The sequence below is a fragment of the Chelonoidis abingdonii genome, chromosome 6 (genome assembly GCF_003597395.2).
Source record: "Chelonoidis abingdonii isolate Lonesome George chromosome 6, CheloAbing_2.0, whole genome shotgun sequence".
NCBI lineage: Eukaryota > Metazoa > Chordata > Testudines > Testudinidae > Chelonoidis > Chelonoidis abingdonii.
Genome location: NC_133774.1, coordinates 85,092,894 through 85,107,650, shown reverse-complemented (window position 1 = coordinate 85,107,650; position 14,757 = coordinate 85,092,894). Strand labels below are relative to the sequence as shown.

At 40.7% G+C, this 14,757-nt stretch overlaps 1 protein-coding gene across 2 annotated transcripts in view; it reads right to left on the bottom strand.

Moving 5' to 3' along the window:
* The window catches only part of ROR2 (receptor tyrosine kinase like orphan receptor 2), a 217,931-nt gene that overhangs the window by 49,636 nt on the left and 153,538 nt on the right, over positions 1 to 14,757 (bottom strand). For both annotated transcript variants that reach the window (XM_032786541.2, XM_032786542.2), the window contains exons 3-4: positions 1,401 to 1,688; positions 274 to 304 (exon numbers count right to left, since the gene is read on the bottom strand). In XM_032786541.2, the coding sequence (XP_032642432.1) occupies positions 274 to 304; positions 1,401 to 1,688 (319 nt within the window). The remainder of the gene's footprint in view (positions 1 to 273; positions 305 to 1,400; positions 1,689 to 14,757) is intronic.

Below are 14,757 nucleotides of genomic sequence, written 5' to 3'. Positions count from 1 at the left end.
AACTTCACAGGTTGTGGTATTTTGCTTCCCTAAAATATGAAATATGCATGCAGAAGTTCCTTAAGAAAATTCTGTCAAACCAAAACTAACTGTAATACAATGCTATCATTGTTTGAAAAGACTTCAGCCATTCTGAGGGTTTCCAATCAAGCTAAATATTTGTAGCAAAGACATGTGGTGACTGCCAGCAGTGTTTGCAGGATTTATGACTCAAAGTCTTTCACAGCAAAACCATTAAGGATGCAGTAAATTATTTCCAAAAAAAATACTTACTGAAAATTGTGATTCGGGCTGTTTGTTGGGCCTATAAACATAAAACAAATACAAATTATTGACAAATTCAGCTCATGACTGTAGCATTAAAAAGCTAGTAGCAGGCTAAATAGAACTCCATAGATTTCTTTAAGAAAGGCTTGCAAAGCATCAAACAAAAGGTTTTGAGTTCCTGCACATAAATACGGTTATTTTCAAAAAACCACATGAATCTTCTGTCTACTCAGGCAGAAACCTGAGTAGACTTTATTTTTGTTAGAATGCATCTCCTGGTATAGAAACATACAATCTCAAAAAACACAAAGCATTATCTTGGCAGATCACTTATCTCTTAGTAAACCCAATTAAATTCATTTGAGGCTTACTATCAGAGCTGTTAGGATGTGTCAGAGGCATGCTTGTAACCTGTGTCACAATAGGAACATGATATGAAACCCTAGTATTTAATACATCTCTCCAAGGCAAATAGTGACGTTAATCATTACCATAACAATATTGAACAGTGTCTAGGAAATGGAGTGTCCCTAGAGTTTTGTGCCACCACCTCAGGGACTTTTAAAAACCACACAAATAAAAGTTCTGGTTGCAGACTAAGTGACAAATCCCTCAAAAGGGATAAGAACCTCCTGCCAGGTGCTCTGTTCCCTCAACTTCCATTAATTTCACCCATTTAAGGGCATTCAGTATCTCACAAGGAATGTGTTCCAAACTATGAACACCAGTTAACACTATGAACTGTTATTCATTCCCCTTTTCCTTTCAAAAGCTCTTTTTTACAGAATGAGTTCAGCAATATTGTGATAATTTGACACAATGAAACTTACCGTTTTTGTACCTTGCACTGGGCTTATTTAACATTTGTGATTTCCTTTGAGATGTATATTTGCAGACATTCCATATGTAGTTCCTTTCTTTTATTACAAGTAAATGGGTATCAGGTTTCGCTAAGAGCTCTTGTGTGAAGAGAGAGGCCTCAGGCAACAACTTTTATTTATTTCTTTTAATGTTGAGGGGGGTTTTTTAAATAGCAAATTAATTTCTCATTCTGCTATTGTGAAAAATAAGAACTAGTCTATAAACCAATTAAAGGAGTCATAAAAGCCACATTTTAACGCAAAATGACTCACCAAGCCTTACAAAAAGAACTCCTGTCGCACTTATTGTCTTGATTCCATTAGTAGCTACACATTGATAGTACCCAGTGTCAGTAGTGTCGAGATCTTGGATTCTTAACCGTGAACCATAATCTGTTTTTCTTATGATGATCCTTCTTGGCTCCTGAACCACTGGTGCATCGTTTTTTAACCATCTGACGTTGGGGGAAGGATTTCCTGCTACCTTGCAATGGAGAATTGCTGTCTGGCCCTGGACAATGGTGATATTGTTGACTGGTTCCAGAAAGGTCAGAAAGTAACCTGTAAAGGTGAAAGTTCAAAAAAGATCAAACTTCAGTGGGATTTGGATAAGAGACTGCCCAAGGGCACATTTTTAAGAAAAGCTCTTTAAAATGGTTTCAGTTTTCCTTCAAATATATGCGATGCAGAAATACAATTCTCATCAACCTGGATTTGGAACCCTATCATCCTCCAAATTCTGTCTTATGAATGAGGGCTTACCTACACAGCAAGTTGCACGGAGATACGGCAAGATGTAAATTTATACAACTATAACTGCCTGTGTGGAATTCTGGAATAAGATTTTTTCCCCCTTCTATTTAGCTTGTATCATGAGAATGGCCATACTGGGTCAGACCAATGGTCCATTTAGCCAAGTATCCTGTCTATCAATGATGGCCAATGCCAGATAATTCAGAGGGAATGAACAGAACCGGATAATTTTTAAGTGATCCATCCCCAATTTTTGATAATCAGAGGTTTAAGGACACCCAGAGCATGAGGTTGCATCCCTGACCTTCTTGGATAATAGCCACTAATGGACCTATCCTGTCTGAATGTATCTAACTCTTCTGTGAACAGAATTATATTTTTGGCTTGCACAACATCCCCTGGCAACGAGTTCCACACCTTGACTGTGCATTTTGTGAAAAGCTTCCTTATGTTTGTTTTAAACCTGTTGCCTATTAATTTCAGTGGGTGACCCCTGGTTCTTGTGTTATGTGAAAGACTAAATAACATTTCCTTATTCACTTTCTCCACACCCATTCATAATTTCATAGATGTCTACCATGTCCTCTCTTAGTAATCTCTTTTCCAAGTTGAGCAGTTCCAGTCTTTTTATTCTCTCCACATATGGAAGCTGTTCCATATCCTTAATCATTACTGTTGCCCTTCTCTGTATTTTTTCCAATTCTAAAATACCAGTGAGACCTACTCTCTTCCAGGGAAGTCTGGAAGACTCATGACTTGGAAATAGAGTGGACAAAAGCACTAGAAAATGTACTAGAAAATTTGTAAAAAATTTATTTAATACTAACTTCTGATTAGTGAGTCACTACTACATTATTTAGAAGTCTCTACACTTGGATGGCACAAGCCTCTTCAAATGGTTTGCAAAATGGAGTGAATATGTATTCATTGTGTTGTTGAAAAGCATCTTAGCAATGATGCAAGATATAACTTAGATGAGTTGGTATTATCACTGAACTGAACAGTATTTAATAAACAAAGACAAGCTGTTTAACATTCATGTCAGTACCAGCAGTTTTAGGCTGAAGAACAGCTATTGTATAAGTAGAAGCAGCAGCACCAGTAGGACCTGAAGTAAGGTCAGAGATCTGGGAGATCCTTAGGGGAATGAAAAGAAACCAAGTAGGAAGAAGAGGAGGAGAAATACAGGTGGGAATAGAAGGAGAAGGAAAACAAGGGGAAGAAAATGAAACAAGAAAAGAGAAAAACATAAGGGAAAGATGAAGGGACGGGATAAAAGAGGAATGTAAAAGACAAACTAAGACAAAGGAGAGAAGACTGACAAAACATGGATATAGAAGAAGCTATGCTGTTGGCTCACTGGCAGTTTTGTCGCTAGGCCACAAAGGGTAGAAGCACTATACAAATAGGATATTCAGCCATGGTTTTGGCCCGGTGGGCAGAAATAGGGAAGACAGAAAGAACACAGGTTACAAGAAGTCAATGAGGCACTCTTCTGGAAGGAGGAAACATGTCCAGACTCTTTAAAAGATGTGGAAGTGTCACCTTGATGTGGGGCCTTTTTGAGGGAAGCAGTCAAAGATGGTAAATAAGAGATCCTGAAAAACCTCTTCAAAAATTTAATTTTTCAAAAAATAAGAGAGGAAGGGGAAGGAGGGAAGCAAAGAGCAATACAAAAGTGAAAGAGCACAGAAATGAGGGAGACAATGAGAAAACGGAGCATAGTAGAACAACAAAAAATACAAGCAAAAGAACCCCCCAAAACGAGGAGTCCTTGTGGCACCTTAGAGACTAACAAGTTTATTTGGGCATTAACTTTCGTGGGATAGAACTCACCCTATCAGATGTATGAAGTAAAAAATATAGGAGCAGGTATAAATACATGAAAGGATGGGTGTTGCTCTGTCAATCTGTTTCTTCACTTCCCCAGGTGGGTACTGCAGTTTTAAGAACGCTAGATAGAGATTCTGTGGGTGTTTGTCTCTGTCTGAGGGATCGAAACCAAACCCTGCTACAAACCCTGGTGCCAGCTCTGTCCGCATATCTACTCAATGGAGGATTTGATCATTAGAAATATATACAACTGAGTTTGTGATGACCAGGAGAACCTCACGGTGAATTGCTTGTCGGATGCAGAGTTGCAGACCTCTCGAGTCACCTAGACAGACTTATGTGCCGTACTGGGGAAGCACTGGTGGTCGTGACACACACAGGTACCAATGACATAGGGAAAGATAGGAGAGAATCCTGGAGGCCAAATTTAGGCTGCTAGGTCAAAGATTAAACTCCAGGATCTCCATGATAACTATCTCTGAAATGCTTCCAGTACCATGTACAGAGCCATTTAGGCAGCCAGAACTGCAAGGCCTCAAGGTATAGATGAGCCTATCGTGTTTGAAGGAGGGATTTTGGTTTATTAGGAACTGGGGAACCTTGTGGGAAAGGAGGAAGCTATACAGGAAGAATGGGCTGCACCTAAACCAAAATGGAACCAGACTGCTGACATGTAAAATTGAAAAGGCTGAAGAGGAGTTTTTAAACTAAGGGAAAGCTGACAAGTGCAGAGGAGCACAAGGTTCAGACACAGACATCCTTTAGGGAAGGATTTATTAAAAGGAATACCCCATATCCTAATAAAGAGGAGAGGACAGAAGTTGAAAAGTACAGGTAGGAACTAAAGAAAAACAATCAAATGCAAAAGAGGCCCATTCAGTTACATTACATGAAGACAACAAATATTGACAACTTTTATAAGTACTTCTATACAAATTCTAGGTCTAAATGCTAAGATGGGTTAACTTTAGTACCTGGTATTAAATGAGGATACTGATATAATAGGCATCATAGAAACTTGGTGGAATGATGATAATTGATGGGGCCTGGTAATAAGAGTACAAAATATATAGGAATGGCAGAGTAGGTCACAGTGGTGGAGAAGTGGCAGTATATGTGAGAGAAACCATATAGTGAAATATAGTAAAAATCTTAAATGAATCAAACTGTACCACAGAATAGCTATGGATAGAATTCCATGCTTGAATAATAACAATATACCAGTAGGAACATACTACTGACCACCTCACCAAGATGGTGGCAGGAATTGTACAATACTCAGATTGAGATTAGAAAGTCTACAAAAATAGAACAGCCAATAATAATGGGGGATTTCAGCTATCCCCATATGGACTGGGAACAGGATACAGAGGTGAAATTTCTAGACACCATTAATGACTGCTTCTTGAAGCAGCTAGTTCTGTAACCCACAAGGGGAGAGGCAATGCTTGATTTAGATCGAAATTGCATACAGAATCTGGTCCAAGAGATTAATATAGCTGAACCACTCGGTAACAGCAACCACAATGTAATTAAATTTAACATCCTGGTGTGTGTGTGCGGGGGGAATACTAAAGAAATCCACCACAATAGCATTAAAAGGGAACTACACAAAAATGAGGAGGCTATTTAACCAGAAATTAAAAGGAACAATCACAAGAGTGAAATGCCAGCAAGTTGCATGGAATCTTCTAAACCCCACTAAAATATAAGCTCAAATTAAATGTATAACCCAAATTTAAAAAAAAGTTTAAACAAATAAATAAATAAATAGAATGAAAAAAATAACACCACAGCTAAATAGAATAAAAGAGGTGGCTAGAGACAAAAAAATGGAACTCAAACCCTGCTTAGGAAAATAGAAAGGAGCATAAACTCTGGCAAGTCAAGTGTAAAAGTATAGTTAAGCAGACCAAAAAAGATTTTGAAGACCACCTAGCAAAAGGAAAAAACTAATAGCGAAAAAAAAAAAAAGTACATCAGAAGCCCTGGACAATAGTGGTGCTAAAGGAGCATACAAGGAAAACAAAGCTATTGTGGAGAAGCTAAATAAATTCTTTGCATCAGGCTTTACTGCAGAGGATGTGAGGGAGATTCCCACAGCTGAGCCACTCTTTTTAGGTGACAAAGCTGAGGGACTGTCCCTGACTGAGGTGTCAATAGAGGTGGTTTGGGAACAAACTGATAAATTAAACAGTAATAAGTCACAAGATGGTACTCACTCGAGTTCTGAAGGAACTCAGATATGAAATTAAAGAATTTCTAACTGTAGTACGTAATCTAATCACTTAAATCACATTCTGTAACAGATGGCTGGAGGATAGCTAATGTGATGCCAATTTTTTTTAAAAAGATTCCAGAGGTGATCCTGGCAATTACAGGCTGGTAAGCCTAACTTCAATACTAGGCAAATAGGTTGCAACTATAGTAAAGAACAAGAGTATCAGACACACAGATGAACATGATATGTTGGGGCAGAGTTAACACAACTTTTGTAAAGGGAAATCGCACCTATCAATCTATTAGAATTGTTTGGAGGGGTCAACAAACATGTGGACAAGGGTGATCCTGTTGATACAGTGTACCTGGACTTTCAGACAGGGTCCCTTAACAAAGGCTCCTAAGCAAAGTAGGCAAACATGGGATAAGGGGGAAGGTCTTCTTATGGATCAGTAACTGGTTAAAAGATAGGAAACACAGGGTAGAAATCAATGTTCAATTGTCCCACTGGAGAGAGATAAACAGTAGGATCCCCAAAGATCTGTACAAGGATCTGTGCTATTCAGCATAGTCAAAGATCTGGAAAAAGGGGTACACAGTGAGGTGGGAAAGTTTGGAGAGGGTACAAAATTACTCAAATTAATAGATGGCAAGTTTAAAACAAACATAAGGAAGTACTTCACACAACATACAGTGAAGCTGTGGAACTCATTGCCGAGGGAAGTTGTGAAGGCCCAAATTATAATTGGTTCAAAAAAGAACTAGATAACTTCTTGGACAATAGGTCCATCAATGGCTATTAGCCAAGATGGTCAGGGATGCAACCCCATGCTCTGGGTTTCCCTAAACTTCTGTCTGAAGTTGGACAGGATGACAGGGGATGGATCACTCGATAAATTACCCTGTTCTGCTCATGGCCTCTGAATCATCTGGCATTGGACACTTTTAGAAGACAAGATACTGGGCTAGATGGACCACTGGTCTGATGCAGTATGCCCATTGTTATATTCTTATGTTCTTAGAAAATCACCAGTTGACCTTTCTATATCTTTTGATACCTTCTTTATTGGAAGAGGTATAAGTAACTAATTTCTAACTATTATTTGAATTTAACATTTCCGCAGAACACACACACACACACACACACACACACACCAGTATTTCAATTAACTACAGAGAACACACATCCATCCCACCACAAATTAGAATAGCAATTTCCAAGATGAATTCAATCTTAACTTAGTATTTAAAAATTCCCAAACTGGTATTGCCACTTTTGCAGAGACAATAACAACAACGTAGTTTACTTTCACTTTGGGTTGTCAAGGCAGAGATGGGCGGAGGAAGATGGATAGATTGCAATAATTCAATATATTTGTCAAAATATGGGTTTCCAATGACACAGCTTACGTCAGAAAAAATATTTCATGAAAAGAAACAAAAATAAAGTTCTGCTCTCCAACTCTCTCTTTGCTACCCCTGGCTGTTCCCAGGCTGTTATGACCTCAACCCGGTCAGAGAGTCAGGAAGCTGTAACTGGTTGCTTGTGCTTTTCCCTTTCCCTCCTTTCTTGGGCATTGTGAATGGCTGTACGGAGGAGAGGCGCTATCCTTTACTAGGTGCTTCCTTAGGCTCAGGCAGAACCAGTTGAATTCCCATCTTTGAACTATCCAGAGTTACTCTCTTCTCTCTTCCTGTGATATAGCAGACTGTCAGATGAGAAGCTGCTCTACAGCTGTAGCCAGGAAACAACAGCTGCTACTCAGAGCATTCCCAGGTCATATCGGAGCTATTTCTGGTTCTGCCAGGCAAGTGGGACCACTGTGCTCCATACCACCTCTCTGTAGTGAAGGGGCCGATTTAAGCACTTCTGTTTGAAAACCACAGAGTGTAGTCAGGAAGCACTCTTTCAATTCATAATTAAAACTTTTTCTTCTTAATATGGTTACCTTTGAGACCCGTAAATTGGCCTCCAGCTCACAGGCTGGATAACACTTGCTTCAATACTTTTTACTATCGGCTATTTAAAATTTTGACTTGGAGTGAATTTGGCTAAATCAGCCCAGTCACAGACATTTCCTTGTAAATTAAAATTTATTCAACTGTAGAATGGTATTTAATTCAGTGAGATAGGATGCATGAGAGGTATTTATTATAGATCAAAACCTCAACCCCAAAGGATTACTACACAAATTGGCTCAAATTCATTTCTGCTATAATTTCAGTGAAACCAGTTACTTTAGCAATGAATTTCCTCCACAGCTTTTAAGTGATCCAGAATATGTGATCTGAACTTAAGACCAGATACCAAAAGCGACAGGAACAAAACTGCTTGAGAAACTATCAGAGAAAGAAACACCAATATTCTATGGCCAAATTCAGATCTGGTGTGACCAGATGTCATTTCCCTGATGTCAATGAAATGGAATCCACTTTCACCAACTCTGACTTTGGCTCAAGTTCATTTTTTTCTCCTGCCATTTTTATAAACATATTAAATAATATTTTAAGTTACTTTGTTACTACAAATCAAGTAATAAATATTTTTTGTCCTATTGAACTAACCTGACACGAATGTTTTTCTACCAACATCCTACAGAAAAAGTTAGAAACATAAGTGCAATGTACTACACCTACCCTATTTCTGTATCAATACCTTGAAGCACCAATTCTTTATTTGGTAGTTTAATTTCTTCTGAGAAATGATACATATAATCATAGAATATCAGGGTTGGAAGGTATCTCAGGAAGTCATCTAGTCCTACCCCCTGCTCAAAGCAGGACCAATCCCCGGCTAAATCATCCCAGCCAGGACTTTGTCAAGACCAACCTTAAAAACCTGTAAGAATTTCCCTAGGTAACCCATTCCAGTGCTTCACCATGCTCCTAGTGAAAATTTTTTTCCCTAATATCCAACCTAAACCTCCCCCACTGCAACTTGAGACCATCACTCCTTGTTCTGTCATCTGGTACCACTGAGAACAATCTAGATCCATCCTCTTTGGAACCCCCTTTCAGGTAGTTGGAAGCAGCTATCAAATTCCCCCTCTTTCTTCTCTTCTGTAGACTAAACAATCCCAGTTCCCTCAGCCTCTCCTCATAAGTCATGTGCTCCAGATCCCTAATCATTTTTGTTGCCCTCCGCTGGACTCTTTCCAAGTTTTCCACATCTTTTTTGTAGTGTGGGGCCCAAAACTGGATACAGTACTCCAGATGAGGCTCACCAATGTCAAATAGAGGGGGAAGCCTGCTGTTTACAAAACTTACTAAATCTGAAGTAATTGTATGACAGTGCAGCCAGCCATTTGTTATGCTGCCCTGTTATTTGACGTTCTTTTCGGATAACCTATAATTGCAAATCTTCCAAACAAAGTGGAAAATTTAACCAGCTATATTGTTAAGAATGTTTTCTTTATTTAATTTCTGTGGTGATAATGAACAGTTACTTTTTATGGTGCATGGTATGCCACAAATATTGTGTGGATTCCACTTAGATGCAATGATTTGGGGTAAGAAACTGCTCTCTTTCATTAATTGGGCATCTCATGATTCTCCAAAAATGTGGTGCTCTCTCCTTACAAATATTCTATTTCCCATAAATGTATGAAAAAGTGAAATGCAATGTAACAGAACTTGAATTATGTTTATGTATTTAAATTGTGTTTTGTGAGCAATACTTCAAATACTGTGCCAGCCAACTGGAGACTTTGTAAACTCAAACAGATTTAGTAATCTGGTACAGTAGTGGCATATTTTATGAAACAAGGAAAAAAAGCCCCTACAAAAATGGCTAAGGTTCACTATGTTCAGATAGCATTACTGCAGTTATAAATATGTTATGTTCCAACAATTACATTTGCTTTGGGATACAGATATTCAAGTCGAAAATTTTTATTTTTAAAAGTCCTATTATATTGCAAATGAATTTGTTCCGTTATATCTAAGTTATTGTTAGGGAATTTTTGCTTTATTCTGACTTTGATCCAAAGCCCATTGAAATCAAAGATAAAACTCCCATTGCCTTCAATAGGCTTTGAATCTGCTGTCTGAATGCCAAGGATTCAGACGGAAAAATCAATCTGCTAGATATTTCTGTATTTGCCATAGGCACAGTAGTTTTAAATTAAAACTTCTCACTTGTTATGGTTTATAAAATGTCTTATAATCAGTTCTAATATTCCACCTTGCCTGGAAAAATGCAAAACTTAGCAAAATTTAGTCCACATATCAAACTATGATGGCCCTGGCATCCCACATATACACTAGGCTGCAGAAACAACTAACACTGCAATATGGTCAGAACTCTTTTATATATTGAATTGCCTCTGTTAGTTTGCCAGTTCCTCATCTTTTAAGATGGAATGAAAATAATATAAAATATAGCAAAGAGAATCTCACAGTAAACACATTAAGATAGAGCAGTGATTCTTGTGAGTGTTGGAAAGATGGTAGAAATACGGAAAGTTCTTTCACAGATTATTGGAATATCAAGCTGTTACCAAATTCTCAAGAACAGCTAACAAACAGGTTAAAAAACAAAGGATACAACTACCACTAGACTGATAATACTTTTGGGCTTCCCAATGAAGAAAACATGTATTGTTTAAATAATATCCATCCTGGAACACATAGCTGACTGCAGCAAGGAATGAAATCACTGCTACTTACAAAGGAAGATATTTTAGGTTAAGATCTCAAAACAACATTTTGGAAAGAGGCCTTACCCAGGTCAATGATAAAAAATGCATGTGCAATGCCATAGCCTGCATGTGTGCGTGTAATCACCATGAAAGCATATTTGTATACACACATAGGGTAGCTGCTTCATGTAAGTGTAGGCACACAATTGTGGGAGCATTTGTTTAGCTGGCCAGGCACACACACAGATGGCCCAATTTTCAAAAGCACTGAGTTCCCAGAAACTCATGCTATTATGTTTGAAAGTTAAAATTTCAAAGGCATCTAAGAGAGTTACTTCAAATTCCAAAGAATTTCACTGGGTCTTGGACAACTAACTCCCTTAGGGTGGAATTTTCAGAAAAACCCGTGTCTAAATATTTATTTGGAGCCAAACTTTAGGCTTCTATTTTTTTGAAATCTTGGCTGTCATTCTTCCATTTTTTCCAGCTTTTACGTTTGCTGAATATTTCCAAAAAAATTGTTTGCAGTTTGCCCTGAAATGAATTCTATTTTCCAATTTTTCAGAGTTGCCAGCAAACCAAAATATAAAACTGTTACTAACTTTTCATAACTCTTGGTCTTCAGGATATGTTGCTCATGTCCATTCCATGATAGATGTGTGCGCGCTGCATGCACAGTTGCTGGATATTTTTCCCTCAGTGGTATCGGTAGGGCTGGCTCCAGCCCTCTCTGAAGTCACATGCGTATGCGCCACTGGCCCCATACACACACAGTTCCTTCTTGCCAGTAACTCTGACAGAGGAGTAGGAGGGTGGGTCATGGACTGGATATGAACAACACATCTCAAAAAAACAACAGTTATGAAAGGTTAGTAACCGTTTTTGACTTCGAGTGCTTGCTCATGTCCATTTCATGCTAGGTGACTCACAAGCAATAACCCCAGAGGTTGGCTCATGGATGTGCTGACTGCAACAATGGTCTCCCGAAACTGACATCATCCTGGGCCTGTTGGTTGATGGCATAGTGGGACGCAAAGGTATGAACTGATGACCATGTGGCAGCTCTGCAGATATCCTGGATTAGTACCTGTGTGAGAAAGCCTGCTGATGAAGCCTGGGCTCTCATTGAATGTGCAGTCATGATGGCCAGAGGTGGAACCTTCACCTGCTCGTAGCAAGCTCGGATACAGGTGGTTATCCAGGACGAGATTCTTTGGGATGACACAGGTAGCTCGCTCATGCTTTCCGTTATTGCTACAAAGAGTTGTGTGGACTTGTGGAAGAGCTTGGTACTCTCAATATAGAAGACGAGAGCACGCCTAACATCCACTGTACAAAACTGATGTTCCTTCACGGTCTTGTGAGGATTTGGAAAGAAGACAGGAAGAAAATGTCCTAGTTGTTGTGGAACTGCAACATCACCTTTGGTAGGGAGGCCAGATGGGGGCACAGCCAAACCTTGTCCTTGAACAACACCATATAAGGGGGTTCTGATATCAGGACTTTGATCTCAGAGACCCTCTGGCCAAGGTGATGGTCATCAGGAAGGCGACCTTGCAAGAGAGAAGCACTATGGGGCATGATGCTAATGGCTTGAAGGGAGACCCAGTGAGCCTCAACCGGACCAAATTTTAAGTCCCATGAGGGAATTAGATCACGAACCTGAGGGTAGAGTCTTTCCAGCCCCTGGAGAAACCTGTCATCTCATGGGAAAACACTCATCTGCCAGGCACTGGAGGGTGGAAGGCTGAAATGACTCCCAAGTGAACTTCAATAGATGAGAGAGCCACACCTTGATGCTTTAGGTGGAGCAGTCCAAGATAGATTGCAGAGAGGACCAGAAGAGAGATATTCTATTCGGAGGGTCAATAAATGAAACGTCTCCACTTGGCCAAGTAGATAGTCCTGGTGGAAGGTTTTCTACTACCTAGCAAGACTTGTTGAATCTGTTCCAAGCAGGCCTACTCTTCAGGGTTCAGCAACCATGTTATCAGGTGCTGGGAGGTGAGGTTCAAGTGAAGCAACCATCTGTGGTCTTGTGGAATCAAGTCTGGGCAGGGTAGGAGCGTGAGTGGCGCTGCCACTGAAAGGTTCAGAAACATACTGAACCTTGTGTGCTGCACCATGTAGGTGCATGCTGCCATGTGACCCCACAGCTTGAGGCAGACCTGACCTGTTGTTAGTGGGTGGATCATGACTTTGGAAATTCGGTCCTACGTAGCTTGGAAATGGGCAGCCAGTAGGGAGGCTGTAGCCTGGGTTGAATCGAGCACTGCCCCCATGAACTCTATTCTCTGAACCAGGACCAGGGTTGACTTCTGCTCGTTTATCAATAGATCCAGTTCCTGGAAGTTGATCTGTACTATGCTGATACTGTGCTGCAGCTGAGCCAGTGACCGACCTATGATCAACCTGTCATCAAGGTATGGGTAGACTTGCATGGCTTGATGCCTGAGGAACACTGCCATCACCACACACTTCATCAAAACCCCTGGTGCTGCCGAAAGACAGAAGGGAAGGGCAATGTATTGGTAGTGGCATTATCCCACTATGAACCTGAGGAATCTTCTGTGGCTGCAGAAGATAGAGATGTATAAATAGGCATCCTTTAAGTCAAGGGTGGTGTACCCGTCTCCTGGATCCAGGAAGCAAACGATGGAGGCCAGAGAGACCATGCAGAACCTCAGTTTCTTGAGATATTTGTTGAGGCCATGCAGGTCCACGATAGGCTGTAGATCCCTCTTGGTCTTCGGGATCAGGTCTCATGAATTGGCCAGTCCTGGCCTGGTGGCTAGGTGCCAGCAGGAGGGCTGGTACTGAAATCTGGAGGCTGGGTATCGATAGGCCTTGGATGGAGCGAAGGATTCCCCTTCAGACTCCTGAGAGGATTCTTACCTTGGAGACCATGGTGGTGCAGTACCTGCTTTCACCACTGGGCAGTGCTGACAGACGGGGACCAGTGTCAGGATGGCAGTCAATGCATTGGTACCATGGAGGTCTTGCCTCTGGACAGTGCCTCATACTGAGACAGAGCTTGACGGACTTCTTCCCTTCTGACCTTGGTTGCCCTAGCCGGTGGGGGTCCTTAGGAGTCAGCAGGATCAGGAGGGACAGCAGATCCTTCGCCGCCTGAAAAGCCTCCAGCACCAAGGAGGCCAGGAACCGTCTGGCTCCATGGCTGCTCCTGGGATTCTGTGGTGGGCACTGTAGGTGGAGTCTGTGGAGCCATCAATGGCTCAGGAGAGGACAAGTGGCCCGATTCAGGTCTCACTATGCCAGTTCCTCCCTGCTTGTCCCTCTTCAGCACTGGGGATGGAGAATGGTGCCGGGAAGAACACGGTGCTGGAGGAGTGCTTGGTGCCGATTCGGAGAGGCTTGGTTCCGAGGCTGGTCTGAGGGCCGTCTCCATGAGAATGGCTTTCATTTGAATGTCCCTTCTTCTGGTACGGGGTTTGAAGTCCCTGCAGATCTGGCCCTTCTCTTTCATGTGAGACTCCACAGCCACTTTAGACAGCTAGTGTACGGCATCAGCTTGCTGCTAGAGGCACATGGCTTGAAGCCTGGGGAACAAGGCATGTCCAGCCCCCGGGGCGAACAGTCACTTGATAACAGGGACAACTACTATATACACTAACTCTAAGAACTATGTACACTAATTATGACAACTATACAGAATATGACCATGAACATCCAACCACTGGGAAAGAAAACCTTGCCACAGCAAAGGGGGAGGGAGGGGGAGAGAGAGATGGTATTATTGCACAAAAAGAAAATTGTTAAATGAATGAAGATATATAAACTCAACACACAATATGAAACAAGACTCTCCCCAAAAAAGAGGAAAAAAAGCAGAGATAAATAGCAGCTTTGCTGAAAAATATGCTCGTTAGTCCCCAAGATGCAATAATTTCAAAAGGGCCATATGATTCTGTCCCCATCTCCTCCTCAAATCCCTCCTCTGTAATATTTTCAGTAGTATGGAGTTTAATGATACTACATCTTGACCATTATTCTAGTCAATTAATAGTATTTTGCTTGTTTATAGCATTCTTTATATAATGGCAGTTCTGGGGCTTTGTCATTATATTCCTTTCCCCACTGTGACCTTGCTTTAGTATTGTATGTGGTAAGGGAGCTGGCAGGAAGACATTACCAAAAACAGTCATGTCAAAATACAGTAAGTA